Source organism: Trachinotus anak, unplaced genomic scaffold (genome assembly GCF_046630095.1).
Source record: "Trachinotus anak isolate AG129_WGS33_773 ecotype Australia unplaced genomic scaffold, CSIRO_AGI_Tana_v1 ptg000018l, whole genome shotgun sequence".
Taxonomy (NCBI): domain Eukaryota; kingdom Metazoa; phylum Chordata; class Actinopteri; order Carangiformes; family Carangidae; genus Trachinotus; species Trachinotus anak.
In genome coordinates, this window is record NW_027273869.1 from 20,473,828 (window position 1) to 20,496,048 (window position 22,221).

At 45.0% G+C, this 22,221-nt stretch overlaps 1 protein-coding gene across 7 annotated transcripts in view; it reads left to right on the top strand.

The window, feature by feature from the left end:
- Nucleotides 1-22,221, top strand: part of LOC139635374 (filamin-C-like) — a 47,066-nt gene that overhangs the window by 21,196 nt on the left and 3,649 nt on the right. Inside the window, exons 9-43 of one of the 7 annotated variants that reach the window (XM_071502636.1) lie at nucleotides 114-236; nucleotides 2,322-2,459; nucleotides 2,567-2,693; nucleotides 3,283-3,419; nucleotides 3,999-4,192; nucleotides 4,280-4,393; nucleotides 4,487-4,630; nucleotides 4,754-4,877; nucleotides 5,045-5,205; nucleotides 5,294-5,384; nucleotides 5,575-5,744; nucleotides 5,820-5,937; nucleotides 6,178-6,440; nucleotides 6,800-7,397; nucleotides 8,125-8,298; nucleotides 10,211-10,373; nucleotides 10,460-10,620; nucleotides 10,725-10,892; nucleotides 10,983-11,106; nucleotides 11,188-11,344; nucleotides 13,689-13,878; nucleotides 13,973-13,996; nucleotides 14,223-14,470; nucleotides 15,437-15,529; nucleotides 16,264-16,363; nucleotides 16,967-17,107; nucleotides 17,215-17,343; nucleotides 17,938-18,111; nucleotides 18,534-18,695; nucleotides 18,983-19,186; nucleotides 19,330-19,482; nucleotides 19,797-19,919; nucleotides 20,039-20,296; nucleotides 21,080-21,349; nucleotides 21,486-21,623. In XM_071502636.1, the coding sequence (XP_071358737.1) occupies nucleotides 114-236; nucleotides 2,322-2,459; nucleotides 2,567-2,693; nucleotides 3,283-3,419; nucleotides 3,999-4,192; nucleotides 4,280-4,393; nucleotides 4,487-4,630; nucleotides 4,754-4,877; nucleotides 5,045-5,205; nucleotides 5,294-5,384; nucleotides 5,575-5,744; nucleotides 5,820-5,937; nucleotides 6,178-6,440; nucleotides 6,800-7,397; nucleotides 8,125-8,298; nucleotides 10,211-10,373; nucleotides 10,460-10,620; nucleotides 10,725-10,892; nucleotides 10,983-11,106; nucleotides 11,188-11,344; nucleotides 13,689-13,878; nucleotides 13,973-13,996; nucleotides 14,223-14,470; nucleotides 15,437-15,529; nucleotides 16,264-16,363; nucleotides 16,967-17,107; nucleotides 17,215-17,343; nucleotides 17,938-18,111; nucleotides 18,534-18,695; nucleotides 18,983-19,186; nucleotides 19,330-19,482; nucleotides 19,797-19,919; nucleotides 20,039-20,296; nucleotides 21,080-21,349; nucleotides 21,486-21,623 (5,856 nt within the window). Of the gene's footprint in view, nucleotides 1-113; nucleotides 237-2,321; nucleotides 2,460-2,566; nucleotides 2,694-3,282; nucleotides 3,420-3,998; nucleotides 4,193-4,279; nucleotides 4,394-4,486; nucleotides 4,631-4,753; nucleotides 4,878-5,044; nucleotides 5,206-5,293; nucleotides 5,385-5,574; nucleotides 5,745-5,819; nucleotides 5,938-6,177; nucleotides 6,441-6,799; nucleotides 7,398-8,124; nucleotides 8,299-10,210; nucleotides 10,374-10,459; nucleotides 10,621-10,724; nucleotides 11,107-11,187; nucleotides 11,345-13,688; nucleotides 13,879-13,972; nucleotides 13,997-14,222; nucleotides 14,471-15,436; nucleotides 15,530-16,263; nucleotides 16,364-16,966; nucleotides 17,108-17,214; nucleotides 17,344-17,937; nucleotides 18,112-18,533; nucleotides 18,696-18,982; nucleotides 19,187-19,329; nucleotides 19,483-19,796; nucleotides 19,920-20,038; nucleotides 20,297-21,079; nucleotides 21,350-21,485; nucleotides 21,624-22,221 lie in introns of all 7 variants that reach the window. The other 6 variants (XM_071502641.1, XM_071502638.1, XM_071502639.1 and 3 more) reach the window with 6 other exon arrangements.

Here is a 22,221-nt window from a genome sequence, read left to right on the forward strand (position 1 = left end):
GGTCTGGCGGCCCTCCAATCTGCTGGTCCAGTGGTCTGCTGGTCTGGGGTCTGGAGGTCTCTGTCCTCTCTACCTATGTAAAAATGTATCATCACTGTTGTTCCCTCCTTCAGTTTTACAGAGCGTCCCACCCCCCGGGTCTCCAGTGCAGGTTGTACCTCAGTCCGTACACACCCCACCCTCAGACAAGACACGGAGAGCCCCCCCTCCAACACCGCCCAAACCGAGGCGACCAAGTTAGTACAGGCCGGGGGCAAGGGTGTGACTGGAGCCTGCTTGCGCTAGCCTGGTTTCCTTCCACCTCAACTTAAAACCATCCCTGCCTCGACCCCTCTGTGGGGGGCCCAGTTTTCCAGCATGTGCAGCACCTGCTTCGTATTGAGCAGCTTTATATTCTTCTACAACCTAGAACTGAGTGACTGTGGTGGTGTTGAGGCCTCTCTAGATGGTATCAAAGTTCCGGTGACTCAGTATAATGACCTCAGGCTGGCTGCAGTGTAAACACTTCACCAAGTTATTTTAATCATTTATTTATTAAGATAAAAATTATGGTGCCAAAAGTCATCATAGCAGTTTTTTTGTGAATTAGAAAGTTAAACTTCATTTGACTTGTATTTGACACTGTTGTCAGAACTTTTTTATAGTTGCTAAGATACATAAAAACTCATGGTTGCTAAGATATATAAAAACTCATCAGACACATCTGATTAACAGTTAATACAGTGAGAAAAAAACAAGCAAATATGTGAAGCATTTTGAAAGCTAAGCTTTGAAGCTAAAATTTTCTCTGACACTTCATCATGTCCAAAGCCAACAGCTATCAGCTGAAACTAAACCTGTGTAATTGATTCTCTGAAGAAGCAGCATTAATATGTTGCCTCTGGCTTCAAGGCTGAGAAACTTGTGACCATAATCATCAAATTACTGATGTCTTACTGTCATCCAGAGAGGGCGTCTGAGTGTGTGTGTTGGGTCACATCATGTGACAACACAATCACAACACTTTGAAGAAACACCATGAATTTGTTTGTGGAGTTTTAGTTTCTGATTAGTTTTTTTTGTTGTAGATGCAAAACATGAACACTCCGGTTTTCACTTTCTTTAATTTAAGTAACAACTAATGAGTGAAAATAACAGTGTAAACTACAGTGGCCATCAGCAGAGCCCAGACCTCCACCAAGGCCGAACAATCCTACACATGTCTGTCACATCCAGATTATCACCTGGATCTGGACCAAACTGTACAAATTCACCACTACCAATCAATGTTCAGGAAAGTGATAAAACAATTCCTGGATCCACATTTTTAACTGGATCAGGACCAAAATTTTCCTCCCTGGACCGGGACCCATCCCTCCACCAGGTCTGGTGTGAATCAGTTCAGCAATGTTTGTGTGATCCTGCTGACAAACACACAAACACACAGACACACAGACACACAGACACACAAACATGAGCTCCTTGGCAGGAAAACATCAAAAATAAAACACTTCATGTTAACATCAACGTCCATTTAGATGATTGTCCTCATCATCATCCTCACCTGCTTCAGCTTCCTCTCCTCTCTCTCCCCCCTCCACTGTCAGTGACCTGTCTCTCTCCAGCTAACCCTCACACCCAGTTTAAACCGTTTGATTTACTGATCTGATAAAAACCTGGACTGTGCTCTTTGTGGTTTAAAATGATCTACAGCTCTGTGACACTTTTCATTTCCTGGTTTTGACTCTTCTTCACCTGCTGAAGTCGTGAACCTGCAGCTCTTCGTCCTCTGGTTTCATGTCGTCTTCATCGTCGCTGCTTTTCCCTTTCAGCCTCAGCAAACTGCTTCTCTCAGCGCTGATCAGCTGACTAACAGAGATAAATGTGTGTGTGTTGATCCTTGTTTTATTACCTCAAGTTTCAGACTGATGATATTTTGTGATGTGAGGTGGTTTTAGTAATTCCTCACTTTTACTCTGAGGATCGGTTTAGGATGAAATAATTCAGGATAAAGAGAGTAAGAAACATTATTCATGGTTTATGGCTGGTTTAGTGAGTACAGGTGAATATTCTGGATTCAAACTCAGTCCACATTGACTCTTCTTTTTAAACGTCTCATAACTCTCTCTTCCATCTCAACAAAACTCTGTTGGTTGAGATAAATGATCTCTTAAAGATAAATCATTGTCTGACCTCTACACTGATCCTCAGTCAGTCTGATTCACTGTGGACTGGACAGGTGTTAGAATCAGTTCAGGATGGTTTGGTGATGGAGTCTGTTTGTGTGAGTGTTCCACCTCCCAGTCTAACCAGTGTCTTACGTCTCCTAACTGGTCCAACAGCCTGTAACCCGAACGCCTGCAGAGCGTCAGGCAGAGGTCTGCAGCCAAAGGGTCTGAGGGTGAAAGAAGTGGCAGATTTTAAAGTTTACACTAAAGGAGCCGGCAGCGGAGAACTGAAGGTCACCGTGAAGGGACCAAGTGAGACGGCATGACTCATAAAAACACCATTTATATCACCTGTGTAGTTTTGTTTAAAGTGCAGGTTAATGAACATCCCTGACTGGATGTTTTCATTTTGACTCCAGAGGGCCTTGAGGAGCCAGTGAAGGTCCTTGAGATGGAAAACGGAGTGTATGAGTGCAACTATTACCCCATCATGACAGGAAAATACGTCGTAAACATCACCTGGGGAGGACATAGCATCCCACGCAGGTGAGACTTTCAGCTGGTCTTATTGTTGTCATTCACCTGAACCACAAACTCTGATGTTCACTTCATCCAAACTGGAAACTGAGAGAATCTCAGCTGTAGTTTTATCTTAGATAGAGCAGAGTTTTCTGTAAACACAGAAGTTTAATGGACCCAGCTTGGTGCCCTGAGGGACTCCACAGGCTCAGATCTGTGGAGGAGGATCATCTGTAGCTTTCCATGGAGCACAATCACATGTTGACTGTTTGAAAAGATCAGGACAATTTGTGATCAGTTTGTGCTTCACATGTCTTACTTACCAAAGATATTCAGGTCATTGTGGTATTTAACAAAGAAAAGCAGAGAAGCTGGGATCGTCATTGAAAAATGACTGAAGAGATCAATGAATGAAAATGCTATTTATTATTTTAAGATGTTTTTATGATTAATTTTAGTTTAAAAGGAGATTTTTATACTGATGACATGATGTTTCTGAAGCTTCTCTGCTTTTTCCAGATTAGTGAAACAGTGGAAACTCATTTAATTTAATCTATACTGACTGTTGAGATTTTTTGTCCAAATGTTTACACCTCTGTACTTATTGTGTGTTCAGTCCGTTTGAAGTACAGGTGAGCGAGGAGGCAGGGCCTCAGAAGGTGAGGGCCTGGGGTCCAGGCCTGGAGACCGGTATGGTGGGGAAGAGTGCTGACTTCGTGGTGGAGGCCATTGGGACGGAGGTGGGGACGCTCGGTACGTAACAACAAAATAATAAAAGGACGAAGTGAATGAAACAAAGAAAACTGTTTCTGTTGTGTTGGAGTGACGTTTTAGAAAGGTCCTGTGTTTTATGGAACCAAACCTGTTCTGTGTTGTTTCTGGTTTCATAGAGTCATTACAGTTAAAACTGAGATACAGCAGGGTGTCATCAGCATATAATGATCAGTGATAGAAAATAAATATTGGACAGACTCTATATTATGAGGTGGTGTTTTTTTCAGCAGTGGTGAGATGATGAACTGTTTTATGGAATCAGTAACAGAAATGTCCTGTTTTACATTCTACATCATATTTAGATTTCCATCATATATTCATGGTTTCATGGGGATGAGTTTCCTAACATTCTGCCAGTATCACCATCAGGTCAAAACTTCAACTTGTACACGTTAAATATTATCATAACATCTACTGATCATATTCCTGCTCCCCAGAGGACCAACAGTTTTGATTTCAGTGACCTCACTACCTTTCACCAGCACCACCTCAGAACAATCAAGACACATGAACATAAGAATAGATGCTTCAGTTGTGTAATTAACATGTTGTGAGCAGGTTTCTCCATCGAGGGCCCCTCTCAGGCTAAGATCGAGTGTGATGATAAAGGTGATGGATCGTGTGATGTTCGATACTGGCCGACTGAACCAGGCGACTACGCCGTCCATGTCATATGTGATGATGAGGACATCAAGGACAGTCCCTTTATGGCTCACATCCTCCCTGCTGCCAATGATGTCTTCCCCGAGAAGGTTAGACCACAGACTCACTGAGTTTAAAATGATTTCACTCATATTTCCTTGTTAAATGTGATGCGTTGAATGTTCTCGTTTCCTCAGGTGAAATGTTATGGTCCTGGTCTGGAGCCTCTGGGCTGCATCGTCAACAAACCTGCTGATTTCACCATCGATACCCAGGGAGCCGGCAGAGGAGAGCTGAAACTCTACGCTCAGGTGAGGAGTCCGGAAACCTGCAGCAGCTTCAGGATCAAACATCTGTTCTTCTCTGTGATGACAGCAGCCATGTGACGTCTGTTTGTGTTTCAGGATGCAGAGGGTTTCCCCATCGACATACAGATCACGGATAACGGAGACAGCACCTACTTCTGTGTTTACATTCCCACAAAACCCATCAAACACACCATCATCATCACCTGGGGCGAAGTCAACGTCCCCAACAGCCCCTTCAGGGTATGAAACTGATGCCTGTTCAGTTGTTCACACATTTAAGTCTCTGAATTATTATTACTATAATTATTATGTTGATGAATGTTTGCCTGTTAGCTCTTTATTGATCAGTGTGCTGTGGTTCAGGTGACTATAGGGGAGGGCAGCCACCCAGAGAACGTGAAGGTTTACGGTCCAGGTGTGGAGAAGACGGGACTGAAGGCCAACGAGCCGACGTACTTCACTGTGGACTGCAGCGAAGCCGGACAGGGTCAGACATGTTCATGGTCCTAATCACACCTGTGTTATGTCCTTTATCCTTTTCATTACTTTATTATTACACAACCTTCATTTAGCTGTTTTTTCATAGCGTTTTAATTTTCTTTATGGATGATATTAACTTTCAACACAGAGCTGAAGTATATTTTTTCCCTGCAGGTGATGTCAGCATTGGGATTAAATGTGCTCCAGGTGTGGTGGGACCTGCGGAGGCCGACATCGACTTCGACATCATTAAGAACGACAACGACACGTTCACAGTGAAGTACACACCTCCAGGTGCGGGGCAGTACACCATCATGGTGCTGTTCGCTGATCAGGTGAGACACAGGTAAATGACTTCTGAACATGCTCAGGTGGAGACATGGAGACATTCAGCAAACCTTTTCAACTTTAATGTTGAAACAGGAAATTCCCATCAGCCCCTTCAGAATAAAGGTGGATCCTTCTCATGATGCAGCTAAAGTCAGAGCAGAGGGACCTGGTCTTAACAAGACAGGTGAGCTGGTTTCACACTGAAACTCAACACAAACTGTCACGAAGGACACGAAGCCTAGATCCTAACAGATACGTAGTGAATCATGTAGAGCTGCACACAGTCAACAGAGTAAATCCTCAGTCACTTCCTGTGTGAGCTGTAAGCCTCCACCTGTTCTGTGTTGATGTATTCTGTGTCGTGGACTCTGCAGGTGTTGAGGTGGGTAAACCCACTCACTTCACCATCTACACAAAGGGAGCAGGTAAAGCCAAACCTGAGGTTCACTTCAGCGCAGCAGCTAAAGGTGAAGCTGTCAGAGACTTTGAGATCATCGACAACCACGACTACTCCTACACCATCCGCTACACGGCGGTCCAGCAGGTACAGCTGCACGCTCAGCTCTGACATCATGATGTGTGACGAGCCCCAGGTAACCGCACTGTGTGTCTCTCTCAGGGGAACATGTCCATCACTGTTTGTCATGGAGGAGACCCCATCCCTAAAAGTCCATTTAACATCAGTGTGGCCCCCCCTCTGGACCTCAGTAAGGTCAGAGTTCAGGGGCTGAACAACAGTAAGTACATCAGCATCTGAGTTCACAGTCCAGGTTCAGCTGTGACTGATCCTGGTTCAGTCAAAGGTCACGAGAGAACAATGTGTCCCTTTGTGTTTTTGTCTTATATCTTTAATATATTGAAGTTCATTACATCACATGTGTTCTTCATTCACCATGATGTGATTTGTCTCTGCTGGTTTTATAAATGTCTGAGGAGCTGATGAGCCTTCAGTCTCTCTGCTGACTCTCTCCTCACAGAGGTGGATGTTGGGAAGGATCAGGAGTTCACTGTCAGCACTCGAGGAGCCGGAGGTCAGGGCAAACTGGACGTCAAGATCACCTCCCCGTCGCGTCGACCAATCCCCTGCAAGCTGGAGTCAGGCACAGCCAATGAGGTTCACACAGTGAAGTACATTCCCCCTGAGGAGGGACCATACAGAGTGGACGTCAGCTACGACGGAAACCCCATCCCAGGAAGTCCCTTCACCGTGGAGGGTGTCATGCCCCCCGACCCTTCAAAGGTGAGTTAGATCCACAACATGCAGCTGCAGAAAACCTCTGCAGATGTTTTACATGTGTTAAGTCATTAAATGCAACAGTTTCCATCCTGACGTTCGCTGTGAGAATCTAACTTTTCTAACACTACAGCACATTCATAAGAAACGTTAAAGGAGACATGTCACATGTTTTCAGTCATTTTAATATGGAAAAAATATAATTTAGAATCAGAGCATCTGACTTGCTACAGTCAGATGCTCTGTGTGAAAGAACTCTTAATTTTTTTGATTTAACACTTGACTTGCAGTTTAGGGGCCCCTGGCCCTGTGGATCCAGCCTGAGTTTCAAACCTTTGACTGAGTCTTTTACCTGAACCCCTCAGGTACGGGCCTACGGTCCAGGTCTTCAGGGTGGTGTTGTGGGTAAACCAGCCCCCTTTGCCATCGACACAAAGGGAGCTGGTACCGGTGGTCTGGGCCTGACAGTGGAGGGGCCCTGCGAGGCCAAGATCGAATGTCAGGACAACGGTGATGGATCCTGCTCGGTCTCCTACCTGCCCACCGAGCCCGGTGAGTACGCCATCAACATCCTGTTTGCAGACCAGCACATCCCCGGGTCCCCCTTCAAGGCCATGGTCCAGTCCGTGTTTGACCCCACCAAGGTGACGGCCAGTGGCCCCGGCCTGGAGCGGGGCAAAGTCAACGAGGCCGGATCCTTCACGGTGGACTGCTCCAAAGCCGGAGAGGCTGAACTCACCATTGAGCTCATCTCAGACTCCGGAGTCAAAGCTGAAGTCCACGTCCAGAACAACAGTGATGGGACCTACTCCATCACCTACATCCCCCAGTTCCACGGCATGTACACCATCACCATCAAATACGGAGGACACGCAGTGCCCAAGTTCCCCATCCGCCTACAGGTGGACCCGGCTGTCGACACCAGCGGCGTGAAGGTTTACGGCCCAGGAGTCGAGCCCAGAGGTGAGGGTCTAGAGAGTTCAACAACAACAACACTGATCCTTTAAAGAACCATAGATCCATCCAAGAGATCATTGTGGTGGTCTCAGATCCAACACTGTCAACAACCTTCTCTCAGAACAAGACTTGCACCTTTATTTAATTACACATCCTGATGACCTAAAATGGAATGACCTCCCTTCAGATTGTGAATTTATCCAAACATTATTTGACTGTTGTTTTTAAACTCTGGTTCACAGCCTCACATCACTGAGCTACAATTTCCAAACTCAGTTTTATGGTGATGGGACTTGATCCAGTATGATCTGGTCTGGAGTCAGTGGTTTGTTTGCTTCTCCACGGTCAATTATGACAGATAGTAAACTCTCAGCATGTATAGGCGACACCTCCCTCACTGACAGATGACTTGTTTCTTTGAGGCTGTTTTATGTCTGATACATGATGTAACTGAAATGATGTAGTATATAAATAATAAATAAATATATGAACAAAAACAAGATAATAATATGAGACCCCTCCCCCCCATCACTTCATGAACCACTGGTCTGTATGATTGACAGCTGTCCTCTAGCCATTTTCCAGTGACAGGAAACAGGCGGTAAACAAAGCTAGCCTCATCTCAGGATAATGCCAGCTGTAGCTGGTAGTCGTCAGTGTTTTAACAGTCAAACCTCATCAAACAGAAGTTTCCTTCTCTTCTTCTGTCTCCATGTTTGTCTCATCTCCACAGGCATCCTGAGGGAAGTGACCACACATTTCACCGTGGACGCCCGGGTGCTCTACAAGAGTGGCGGCAGCCAGATCAAAACCTGCATCTCCAATCCATCAGGCTCCAACACCGACACCTACATCACCGACAAGGGAGACGGGACCTACAGGGTGGAGTACACGCCGTACGAGGACGGTGAGGAGCCAGACTTTAAACCAGGTTATGTATTGGTGGTTCAGGGCAGAAGACGGTGCTGAGGCAGTTTTCTGGACTGTGGATGCTGGAGCTGAATCTGCTTCAGTCACCACAGTGAGAGCAGGCAGTGGAGGGCTCTCTGCTGGTTTATGGATGTTTGTTTTTCCAAAGCAACACATCATAATAGTGAAATAAATGAGCCCTGTGGCTTAATAAAGCTTCTGTTTTCCCTGCACCACAGTAAAGAGAAGGAGGCTAATGAGCCTTTTGTGGCTTCGACACTTAAAGTCGTGGCTGCAGAATGATTTCACCAGGTTTAGGACTCTTAATGTGGATCTGACAAATCCAAATAATGGGTTTTTGGCACAACCCAGATGTAAAGAGCTTTACCCTGCCATCAAAATCCAAATCCCACAACTGAAAACTGCTGTTGCTCCCAACAGGAGTTTAAAGACTCAGATACACACTAGACAGCAACCAGTCTAAGAAATTAACAGTGAAATGGAAAAAAAAACATTCTTCCAATATAGTAACTGCTGCAATGTTAATGTGCTAACTTAACTAAATATGTAGAAATCAGTACTTTAAAGAGGATATTTGTTCTTATCAGAGGCAGGTGATGGTCACCTGAGGTTATAACATGGTAATATGGACCGTAAACAGCTGCTAATGCTAATGTTAACTATGTAGCAATAGCAAAACTTACAAATAGCTCCTTTAACATTAAGTAATTCACAAGTAAACTACCATAAAATTCATACACACATTAATAGACAAGTAAGAGTGTTAACATGCTAATGGCCAAGATTATTAAGTAACATGCAGAAAGCCAAACCAACATGGACGCCTCATGTCAGCCAGAGTAAAATAGTGTTATATTTATAGTATTTAATCAGCTGTGCAGCCAAAACAAACAGATGAGTTGTTGAGAGTTCAGTAATGCAGCAGAGACTGAGACATAAAGGCTGATGGATGTGCAGTAAACAGTTGAAGTGAGTGGACACAGTCGGGTCTTTAGTGCTCAGCGACAGTAACAGACTGAGAGCAGGGAGGGATCCACTCATGGTATTAATAGCTGCAGCCTGCCTGTTCGCAGCAGATTGTTTTCCACTGATAGTAATGTGTGACATGTTGGAGCCCACTGCATTGTGGGACAGAAATACTCAGGCAGACTGGTATTTTAGAGTAAGGTGTGTCGTCTTCAGTCTGAAACTCAGATACACAGAAACACACACTTTCAGGATTGTCAAAAAGGTTGTTGGTTCAGGAGGCGCTGGAACACAGTTCTGGATCGAATCGAATCTGGTCCAGTTCACCTCCTGGTCATGGGTCACACAAAACATAGGAAAAATCACACTGTCAGGAAATCAGGTTCATAACCTCAAGGATCCACAGGTACTTTTGAAGAAATGATGTGAGGTCATTTCCCTGAGGTTTACTGTGTGACCGGTTCATGGAGGAACGAGCACAGCTGAGGTCACACGACCCAAAACATCTGGATCTCGCTCAGGCCTCATTCTTGTTTTCTTCTGGCCCTGTATACATCTGATCCCTCCCCCCGAATCTGGGCCACATGCAGCAGGATTATAAGATGCTACTTCCACATCTGGACAAGTTCTGACACAGAAAATCTTCCAGCTGTCAGTCAACACCAGGGTAACAGCTGGACTCTGCCCAGATGTGGAGTTTGATATTGATATAGAATTTTCCTTCAGTTCTGATTGAATTTGTGTCACGTTTCCAACACTGACCTCTTTGCAAAGACACCAAGTTTACATTGATGATAGTGGTGCCACTGACTCCAGTAATGACCCCATGACTCTTCCTGTCTGTGTACGACAGGTGTGTACGACAGGTGTCACAGGTCAGACACATCCCTCATCCCTCTGTCTGTCTCTGTTTCCGTCTCCAGGTTTGCATCTGATTGAAGTCTTGTTTGATGAGGTCTCTGTCCCCAAGAGTCCGTTCAGGGTGTCGGTGACCGAGGGTTGTGATCCCAGTCGAGTCCGGGCCTATGGTCCGGGTCTGGAGGAAGGACTGGTCAACAAGCCGAACCGCTTCACCGTCGAGACCAGGTGAGTTCGTTGTGTAACTTTGTGAATCTGAAAGTTTCCAGCAGCCTCAGGTTCAGTCTATCGGTACCTCCCTCTCCTTCCCTCAGGGGTGCGGGCACCGGGGGTCTCGGTCTGGCCATTGAGGGTCCATCTGAGGCGAAGATGTCTTGTAAGGACAACAAAGATGGCAGCTGTAGCGTGGAGTACATCCCCTTCACTCCTGGAGATTATGATGTCAACATCACCTTTGGAGGTCTACCTATCCCAGGTAACAGATCCACCTTATTAAAACCAGGACTCTGATGCTTCACATAGACCAAGTCCAGGTACATAGGCCTGTAAAGAGTGATTACTCCACTGTTTGTGTGACAGGGAGCCCGTTTCGGGTCCCAGTGCGAGAGCTGGTGGATCCCAGTAAGGTGAGGTGTACAGGTCCTGGACTGGGAAGTGGAGTCAGAGCTCACGTCCCTCAGACCTTCACCGTAGACAGCAGCAAGGCTGGTGTGGCCCCCCTGGAGGTCCAGCTCTACGGGCCAACTGGTAAGACCACAAAAACAACCCTGTTAGAGTCTGGGGGGACTCTGAAGCAGAGGTGGAGGATTGACCCCGGTTCATGTGGTCTCTCCTCAGGTGTGGCCGAACCCGTCAGCATCACTGACAATGGTGACGGTACTCACACGGTGAACTACACTCCTGCCAACGACGGCCCGTACACTGTGTGTGTGAAGTACGCAGACCAGGAGGTCCCTCGCAGGTCAGTACTGAAGAGATTAGTTTGTGAGCAAGTCCTGGTTCTCCTGGTCCTGGTCTAACTTCTCAAACTGTCCCCTCTCAGTCCTTTCAAGATCAAGACTTTGCCAGCTCATGATGCCAGTAAAGTTCGGGCCAGCGGTCCAGGTCTGAATGCTTCTGGCGTCCCTGCCAGTCTGCCGGTGGAGTTCACCATCGACGCCCGAGACGCCGGAGAAGGACTGCTGACGGTCCAGATTCTGGTGAGTCGCAGCCTCCTGTCCTGACCAGATAAACAAAGGGTTAAACCCAAACCAGCTCTGAATCCAGAACCTGCTGTCTGTAATGTCATTGTTCTTTTCCTGTTCGAAAACCATAGATAAGAGAAAGTTTTAAAACAAAAGTCTGTTTCCAAATGTGTGAAAGGACCTAAAATAAGATGTGTGAGGTACAGAGAGCCTGATCCACTTCAGTCTGATCAGTGATTCCAGAAAACTAAAGTTTCATTTGAAAACACTGAGCAGGTGATTTCTTTCTGTTCTGTTGTGCAGATAATTATGACCCACAGAGTCTGAGCTTAGAATTCATGACACTGACATTTGGACCAGATTTTCTTTGTTATTGTGTGTTTTTTTCTCATACCAATAAAAAGGTTTGATGTGATGAGCAGGTTGTTGTAGGATCTGACTCTTCCCTGTGTCTGTTCTCAGTGATACCTTCATGTTTGTGAAACTGACCTGTGTAACTGCAGATGATGAATAAATGTAGAGGAGTAGAGGAACAGGGAGGAAACACTAGTGTAGTATTTGAGCAGATGTCTGTTGTTTCTCTGCAGTAGACAGGTGTGGGATCAGGTGATGTTAGACCAGGTGATGGAGTGTAAGCTGCTCTCCCACTCTCTTCTTGCTCTTGTCTGAACAGTGTCTGTGTTACTGACTCTTTTAACCCTGGTTCAAACTCTCCATGTGACGTCCTGCTCCGCTGGCGGGGGCTGCTCGCTGCTGCTGCAGGGTCCGGATGGGTGCAGGCGAGAGGCCTCTGTGTTTGTGGAGGACTGGGGCAGGAGGGTGTGGGAGACTCATATAGTAAAGAAAACCATCCCCTTCAGTATTCTTAAGAGAGGCTGTGTAAGGCCTGCACTCTTTCAACCCCCCCATCTCGTCTTATGTCCCCCCAACACCCTCTCGTACCCCTCCTCCCTGCCTCACCCAACATGGCTGACACAGACTGTAACTCTTAACGAGTCTGTGGCCTTGTTACTCATGATGATTAACAACCGTGTCATTAAGACACTTTAAAGGAGATTTTAAGGATATTTAGATTGTAATGTATTTTACATTAAGGTGTTTTAATGAATTATCTGCACAGTTTAAGGGCTTATAAAGGGTTTCATCACTGACACTTCAACTGCTTTCGTCATTCATTCATCACTGATTATACTTCTTTCAGTATTTATAGTTTAGCTGCCACTTTGTCTACTTTTAGTGCACAAACACTTCCTGTAGAAAATGAAGCCTGTTCAGTTATTTTTCACCCACATGAACATTCACAGATCACTTAATCAATAGTTGATCAGTTTTCAGATGAAAAGTCCTGAACTGTGAAGATGATCTATTAAAATCTCACATCACATCATTTATTCGTTGATGAAACTTGACCTGTGGAGAAATGTGCTGTTTGACAGGCATGAACTCTACAGATAAATATGTCAAATTCTAATTCATTAATTTTTAATGAGTTTCAGTATTTTCATGCCTCCACCCCCCCACCCCCATCCCACCCTTCCCCCTCTGTGGTCTCCATGTGGACTGACCTCCATCCAGTTTGTGAACTGAGCTAACACATGGACGTGGTTTTCGGTTCTCCACTAACCGGAGCGCTTGGTAAACCCACCTCCATCTGTCCCTCCACCTTGCTCTGCTGCTTTTAGACGTAGACCCTGTGTGATGTCATCAGTATATGTGAGTGAGTGAACACCACTGGTCTCAAACCAGCAGCCGTGCAGTCCAGAGTCCTGCAGGGCTGGGACCTGGTCCTCCGGGCAGACCATCATGTGGGGCCTGTGGACCACGGGGCCCTCGAGTCCAAACCAGATCTTAGTTTATTGTTGTGATGTCATGACTGTAGAGACTGAAACTGACCTGAGGACACTGAGCTGTAGGTAAAACGTCTGGAGCCATGTGACATCATGACGTCTGACATATGATCAGATTATATCACTAATCATAGCAGCTACAGGTCGACATGATGATCCAGGTGTGGTGGTGTCTGTGTCACCTGATCAGTCTCAGTCCAGTGTCCCTCTGTTCGCTCAGTGTTCGGTCTCCACCAGCTGCTCTGAGTCCGTCAGGTACAGGACAGACGCTTCATCATTATACTGCATAGTTTTGTTCTGTTTACAAACTAATGAGGACTAATGAGGACATGCACAGACACCTCTCAATCGGTGTGATCCTGGCCCTGGCCGGTCCCGGAATGAGGTCATGTGACTGACTACGGCCCACGGTTGGAGACCAGAACCTCACTTCACACTAGTCTTTACTTCAGTGTAACTGAAGCGTGGCCACAAACAAACACACCACTGACTTCATGTCTGCATGTCTCCAGGATCCGGAGGGAAAACCCAAGAAGGCGAACATCCGCGACAACAGAGACGGGACATACACAGTGTCCTACGTCCCCGACATGACGGGACGCTACACCATCACCATCAAATACGGAGGAGACGAGATCCCGTACTCGCCGTACCGAATCCACGCCCTCCCCTCAGGGGACGCCAGCAAGTGTCTGGTCACAGGTTAGAAACCGCTCTCCACTGCTTCGTCAAATGATCAGACTTCATAACCTGAAACTGTCACAGCATCGCTGTCTCTGTTGTTGTTTTCCTACAGTGTCGATCGGAGGACACGGACTGGGTGAGTCACATGACAGCTCACTTCTTCTTCGTCTTCTAAACACACTTCCTGTTAGGGCTGAGCTGTAGGTCTTTGTAGTTTTTGAGGAGGAACAAGAAGTGAGGCCTGCTTCTCTGTTCAGGCTTATATTCTATAAGGCTGTAAATAATCTCAGTTACTTCACAATAAAGGTTTGAAGCTGTCAGTGGTCAGGAAGAGTCTCCTGATCCGTCCTCTTTCTCTCCAGGATCAGGTATTGGCCCAACCATCCAGATTGGTGAAGAGACGGTCATCACCGTGGACGCAAAGGCTGCTGGGAAAGGTAAAGTGACCTGTAAGGTGTCAACCCCTGACGGAGCGGAGCTGGACGTGGACGTGGTGGAGAACGCAGACGGAACGTTTGATATTTACTACACGGCCCCCGAGCCTGGGAAATACGTCATCACAATCCGGTTTGGAGGGGAACAGATTCCCAACAGCCCCTTTCACGTGGTGGTGAGTCCCAGACCTGCAGAGACCGGCACGGAGACCAGTGGTTCCCAGACAGGAAGTCCTTGGTTCATCAGCTAAAGCTCAGTGATGATGATGATGATGGTGATAATGGTGACGACAGTGGGGCTGATGGGAAAACCAGGTGACCAGCTGTACAGTCTGGGAACCACTGGATCATTAGATATATATTGTGATTGATAGAATTACAGCAGATCTTTAACAGAGGATGTTGTGCAGCTTGGTGTGTTTTATAACTGAAAATTAGCTTAGCATTATTAGCATTATTAGCATCACTTCCATGTTTGTCAGTTGTGTCTGTGAAACAATAAACCTTTAAATAACCTCAGTTAATACTTAATCTACCCTTGAATACACTGACTGGTCAAACAGCCCTCACATGGTTTTTATTTCTATTTTTTATTAGTTTGAAATGACATTCATTTAACCATTATTAAAGATGTGATTAACATATTTAAAGTGAGTCTTCACAGTGTAATTAGCAAAATCTCTTGTCCCTTATTTTAGGGATTACTGTCAGCCTGTCTGTTCTGTTATCACCCATTTAAAATCCTTTAATTGTGGAGAGAATCCATTTAATGATGAATTTGTATATTAATGTAGGAGCTGCTTGTGATGTTGTTTTCTACATGAAACAGATGTTTTTACCCATAAATCCTTATCAAGGACAGTTTCCAAAGATGGTAAATCTGTTAAAATCTCATGAATTATCAGCTGAAAATATTCTGAGCCCCAACATGAACCTAAATAACACCTTCAATCATCGTTAATGGATCAGTTAAACATCACACACAGTGTTTTTAAGGGCTTGTGTTAGAGTTAGAGTTGTGTTTGTGCATGGTTGTGTGTTTTGTGTGTGTGTGTGTGTGTGTGTGTGTGTGTGTGTGTGTGTGTGTGTGTGTGTGTGTGTGTGTGTGTTTGTGTTTAACGGTTGCACTTGTTCCCTGTTAGGCGAGTGACACCATCCCAATAATAGAGGAGCCATGTGACAAGCTTCAGTTACAGCAGCCCTACTCTCCCTATGTGGGCTTCTCCCCTCAATGGGTAGACAACATTAAACTGTACACAACATTAAACACTGTTCACAACATCAAACTGTACACAACGTTAAACACTGTACACAACATTAAACTGCACACAACTTTAAACTGTGCACATCGTTAAACACTGTACACAACATTAAACACTGTACACTGTATTTACATGTGACTCTGCTCTCAGATCAGCTCTTCATATAAACTGACCTCAGCTCAGCCTCTGTCATGTCACTGCAGCTTCACACAGTCAATAACAGCCCACATTCACTGAGAGATGTCATTTGGCTCAGCATGGTGCTGCATGTTTAATCTGCACGGTCATCTGTAAACTGCTGCTGGGGGGGAGGGGGGCGGCATGCAGGGTCTGCTGTCACTAACACTATGTATTTCAAATTTTATAATTCGTATTTTTATTTTTGCTTGATTTTTAAAAAATGTATTAAAAAAGATAAGTTAATTTAAATGATTTTATTATGTATTTGTTTTAATTTTTTGTGTATTTATTTAATAGCTTCTAGTTTTATTTGTATGGAGCTGTGGACAGTGTTGAGCATCTGTTTATGCACCAACAGATAAATGGTGATGGTTTTCTCTAACTGGTTTTAGACCAGTCTCAGACTGGTCTGCCTCACACCAGACCAGACCTGCTGTGCTTCCTCCTCCCCCCTCCACTCTCTGGCTGATTTCCCAGAGTTCCCAGTATGGTGACACTAACACCCCCCTTCTCTGGCTCTGGTTTAGGCAACCAATGATCCCATCAGCCCCGTGGATGGGATGGAGCCGATGCTCCGTCCCTTCAGTCTGGTCATTCCCTTCACTGTGCAGAAAGGAGAAATCACAGGTGAGATGTTTTTACACTGTTTCCATGTGACTGCAGGGATTTGACTTCATTTTACATCAGGTATCTGCATGAAAACAGATCAACATGATCTGATCTTCCTTATTTATCATGATCAATAACATATACATGTGTGCGAGTGTTGGTAAGCCACTTTTCTGTTTAAACTACATCTGTGGTTCAGATATGGTGAAATGTGTGTGTTAACTTGTGAAGATGAGAGAAGGGAGGAAACCATACAGTTCACTATGAGTTTAATTTTCTTTATTTATCAAAAACCCAGTTCTGTGTGAATCTTACACATGTATATATAATAATACTGAGTTACTGTTACAGGAAGACATGTAGCTGTGTAGAGTTTAAAGGTTAAATGTGGTCGTTTTTTTGTTATTGTCAGCAAATCTTATGTGCAGATCCAAAATGTGTTTGTTTGTGTCTCAGTACCCTAACAGGACATATCAGACTTCGGAGACACACCTTATTAGAATTATACATTCATTGTTGCAGTGTGTCATGGGATTTAATGAGAAGGAGTCATGTCCGTGAACAAAGCCACAGTGGCAGCCATGATACTGAAGGAACGATTGTTTGTGACTTGTTCTCCAGGTGAAGTGCGGATGCCATCTGGTCGAACCGCCTGTCCTCACATCACTGACAACAAGGACGGCACGGTCACTGTGAAGTACTCCCCGACTGAACGAGGTCTGCATGAGATGGACATCAAATATGATGGAAACCACATCCCAGGTAAAACTTCAGGATTATTCAGACTGCTCTGACTCTGACTTTCTGTTTTAAATTAAAGAAAATCATGAACCATCCCATTCATGCAGCGTTTGTTGTCTCTGTTCCAGGAAGTCCTCTTCAGTTCTATGTCGATGCCATTAACAGTGGTCATGTGACGGCGTACGGTCCTGGTCTGAGCCACGGCACTGTGAACAGACCAGCCACCTTCACTATTGTTACGAAAGATGCTGGAGAAGGTAGAAATAACAACACACTCTGACTGGTTCAGTGATGTGTAAGGAAGTGAGAGTTTATTGACATGTTGTAAACATGTGACCGAAAAAAAGAAAAAAATAGGATAATAAAATAAAATAATTTTTTATTATTAACCAATAAAACAATGAAAAAAGGGCAATAAAACATTACAACAATGATGTAAATATAAACATATGCACACATACAAACATATTGTGCAACTTCATAGAAATCCTTCCCAAAAAAAGTCTTCAGAGACTTTTTCATGTCAGAATATGGTGGCCTCTTGAGGCCAAATTAGAGGATGTAGGACCACAATCAGATTCAGGGGGTGTGAAGAAATTAATTAATTATTCTGGAGCTTATGGAATGATTTTAATGTGAAACACCTGCAGGAAGGTTCATAACAATGATTTAAAAAACAGCAGAGTAGAAGTGAGTGTAGATGATCAGTGAATATTGTTATTGTGTTGTTGTTAACCAGAGGGTGTTCTCAGCACAGTGCTGTTAATGACTGGTGGAAATGAGCATTATACTGAATGTATCAGCCCAGTCTATTATTATGGACTGGCCTTTATTACTTTGTCTCTGTGCAGGTGGTCTCTCTCTGGCTGTCGAGGGTCCGTCTAAAGCAGAGATCAGCTGTAAAGACAACAAAGATGGGACCTGTACAGTGTCCTACCTGCCCACTGCACCTGGAGACTACAACATCATCGTCAAGTTTGATGACAAACACATCCCGGGCAGTCCCTTCACTGCCAAGATCACTGGTAACAAAACTCTGTGTTTCTGCAGAAAGTTTTACTATTTTTCTAAAAGCAGACAAACTCATGGACACTTCTGTTTTAGAGGTTTTCAGAAGTGTTACCAGCTTCAAGTTTTTTATCCTTTTAGCTTAGAGATGCATCAATCAGACTTTTTCATTGCTCATGTTTTCATGTGACTAGTTCAACTGTGTCTGACTCTGTGTGAGTTATATTTTGCAGTTTCCCAGGGTTTGGTTATAGAAGCACCATTATTTTCTTTATAAATGCTTCTCCACAGTGATATTATATCTACACATATCATTTATTTCACTTTATGCCGACGACACTCTGTTTTATCTTCCTGTGAAGTCCCAACAATCCAGACCAAACCGTCCGTTTTTGGCAACTATAGTAGAGATGAAAGACTTGTTTTGTTTTGTCTGCAGGTGATGACTCCATGAGAACATCTCAGCTTAATGTTGGCACGGCAACAGACGTTTCCTTAAAGATCACAGAGACGGACTTAAGCAGTCTGACGGCAACTATCAGAGCGCCGTCCGGAAACGAGGAGCCATGTCTGCTGAAGAGGCTTCCCAACAGACACATCGGTCAGTTATCTATTGGTCACAGCTCTGGTTTTAGTCCAGGAACAGTTTCTGACTGTTTCTATGAGGGTGTAACATCAATTCTTTAAAGGAACAGTCATCACAAATGGAAACGCACAGTTCAGTCAACACTTGAGGCTTGAACGCTACGTTGAGGCTAGTTTTACTGTTCTTTGGCTGGGAGCTAAAGCTCAAGCTAACATTGTGGTAATGTTAGGGAGTTAACTTGGTAATTAACATTAATAATCAGTGATGACTAGCTGAAGCTGAGGTGTTTCTCCTGCCTGCAGGTATCTCGTTCACACCGAAGGAAGTGGGTGAACACGTGGTGAGCGTGAAGAAGAGCGGGAAACATGTGACCAACAGTCCATTTAAGATCATGGTGGGTCAGTCGGAGATCGGAGACGCCAGTAAGGTGAAGGTTTACGGTCAGGGGCTGGTGGAGGGACACACCTTTGAGGTGGCTGAGTTCATCGTCGACACCAGGAACGCAGGTAAGATTTAAAGTTGCAGTTTGTTCATACCAGGAAAACTGTTTCCTGACAAACCTTGTGATGAACCTTAGTTCAGTTCAGTATTAACTTCAGATTTTGGATTTGAGTATTTTTGATGTGTTTCCCTCCTCTGCTTTTCTCAGGTTATGGAGGTCTGGGTCTGTCCATCGAGGGTCCCAGTAAAGTGGACATTAACTGTGAGGACGTGGAGGACAGCACCTGTAAAGTCACCTACTGTCCTACTGAACCTGGAAACTACATCATTAACATCAAGTTTGCTGACCAACACATCCCAGGTACGAGCCAGACTCATTAACGTCTGCACAGGAACCTGCCTGTGGTTTGACGTGTGTCGAGCTTTTATCGCTGCCAGTGAGTCTCCAAAGCAGCTGTACCTTCACTTCACTTGTTTAAAGGATGATCCAGGCAGCCGTTAGTTTTTATAAAAAACAAAAATATCTTCTGTAAATGTGTGAGTACTTTTTTTGTACTGTTTGGTATAAACTGTCTGTGCTGCAGGTTTTATGTTGCTGATTTTAACATCTGTTCTTTACAGTTGCATTAAATGTTTAATATCTTCTCTGTACGTCACCATGTCTCGTCCCAACAGGAAGTCCGTTCACGGTCAAGGTGTTCGGTGAGGGCCGGATGAAGGAGAGCATCACTAGGAAACGTCAGGCTCCCTCCATCGCCACTGTGGGCAGCACCTGTGACCTCAACCTCAAAATACCAGGTGAGCTGTGACATCACTGTCCCCTCCTGTCTGCACCTGTCCTCCTGCTTCCTTCACTTCACCTCCTTCTCTTTGTCCCTCATTTCCTCCTTCCTCCCTGCTTCTCCTGCTGGTTTTAGGGAACTGGTTTCAGATGGTCTCGGCTCAGGAGCGTCTGACTCGGACATTCACTCGCAGCAGTCACACATACACCCGGACTGAGAGGACGGAGATCAGTAAGACTCGAGCAGGAGAGACGAAGAGGGAGGTCCGCGTGGAGGAGAGCACGCAGGTCGGAGGAGACCCGTTCAGAGATGTGTTCGGAGACTTTCTGGGGCGAGAGAGTCTGAGCGGGTTCAGCGGCATGCCGGCCGGCAGCCGACCGCCTCTGCAGGACGGTGTGTGAGGACATGTGTGTGTGTGAGGAGTGTCTAACTCTAAATCTAACTTAGGATATTTAACAGTGTTTCTCTGTGTGTGTGTGTGTGTGTGTGTGTGTGTGTGTGTGTGTGTGTGTGTGTGTGTGTGTGTGTGTGTGTGTTAGACCGGAAACATTTGCCGCGTGTCGTCTCTGTCACAGTTCACCTCGTGCTGCATGTGCGGCCACTGGATGGGACTGTGTTCTAACAGAAACCTGCTCATGATTCTCTCATCACTGTCATGTTCAGCAGGTTCCTTTAAATGTGTGTTTCCACTCTGACTGCGATTGTAGCTGTTTTACATTTCTGTCATTTCATCTCCATCTTTCTCTCCTTTCTGTCAGAGAGAGAAATCTTTGGTGCAGGATGCAGTGTCATGTATATATTCATTTATTTTCTTTGCATTAGATTCGTATGAAAAGTCTTAAAAGTGGTTGGATTGTACAGAGTCTCTAAAGGGACATGAGCCAAAAAGTTTTTTTTAAGTTTCTGGTGCCTGAAAATCATCTAGTGCATACATCGGTCTCCACTGACACCAGACAGTTTGTAATGTCCCCATAGGGCTTCTGTAGACCAGGCACCTTAGTACAGACCACCAAAAATAACTGTGATTCCCATGACAACAGCCTGATCATAGTATTAACGAGATATTAACCGGTGTGTGATCCATGGCATCTTTGTGCATGTTCTGCAGGCATCCGGAGACTCTTCAGACCACTAATCATCTGATCCATGTCTTGTTCCTCCTCCCTTCCCTCTCAGGTGAGGCAGGAAACCAGGAGATGACTGCTCAGGTGACGAGTCCTGGGGGAAAGACGGAGGACGCAGAGATCATAAAAGGAGAGGACAGCACCTACAGCGTCCGCTTCATCCCTCAGGAGATGGGACCTCACACCGTTAATGTTAAATACCGGGGCCAACATGTACCCGGGAGCCCCTTCCAGTTCACCGTGGGGCCCCTGGGAGAAGGAGGGGCCCACAAGGTCAGAGCAGGAGGAACTGGACTGGACCGTGGAGTGGCAGGGATCCCAGGTGTGCCTCTGTACTTTGATCATATCGTGGTAGTTTAGATGCAGACTATGGATGAGAATATGATTTAAATCATTTTTATAAAACATTTTTGTGAGGAGAAGATAAAAGATAAAAGTTAATGTGTGATGTGTTTCAGCTGAGTTCAGTATCTGGACCAGAGAGGCCGGAGCTGGGGGTCTTTCCATCGCTGTGGAGGGACCCAGCAAGGCCGAGATCACCTTTGAAGACAGGAAGGATGGATCCTGCGGAGTGGCCTACGTGGTTCAGGAGCCTGGTGAGACTCCTAATACAGACTCTAGACCAGGGTCCTAAGACACAGAAATAAGAGGACCACCTCTGATTCCTGTGAAAGGTTTGACCTGTAGAATGGAAATGTTGCCTTCTCACAGTGAATATTAAATGTGACATAGAGTACCACAAGGTTCAGTTATGGGTCCACTACATTTTTATTTTTATGTAAACACAATGTTAACGTTCGTCACTATGCAGATGACACTCAGGTCTACACAGCAGCTGATCCTGATGATCTGAAACCAGCCAAACAAATAATGAAACAACACAACACAGTCACATGTCATACACAGGATTTCACTCTTTACTCACTTCACAATCCATCAGTAAAATGTTGTCACAGCTGATAGCAATGACGGCCACAAAAAGAAAAAAATTACAACATCAGTGAAATCAGCTACAACTACACTAACTGAAGCTGGTGGAGCGTCTTACATAATAGAAATAAAGTTCTTAACAACAAAATCCAAAGTACAACATTTGCAAGGCAAACAACAAACCAGTGAGTTGCCTGAGGAGACACATAGGTATGTGAAGAGTCAACAAACCAGTCTTATATTTTGGAGCAGGAACATTTTTGA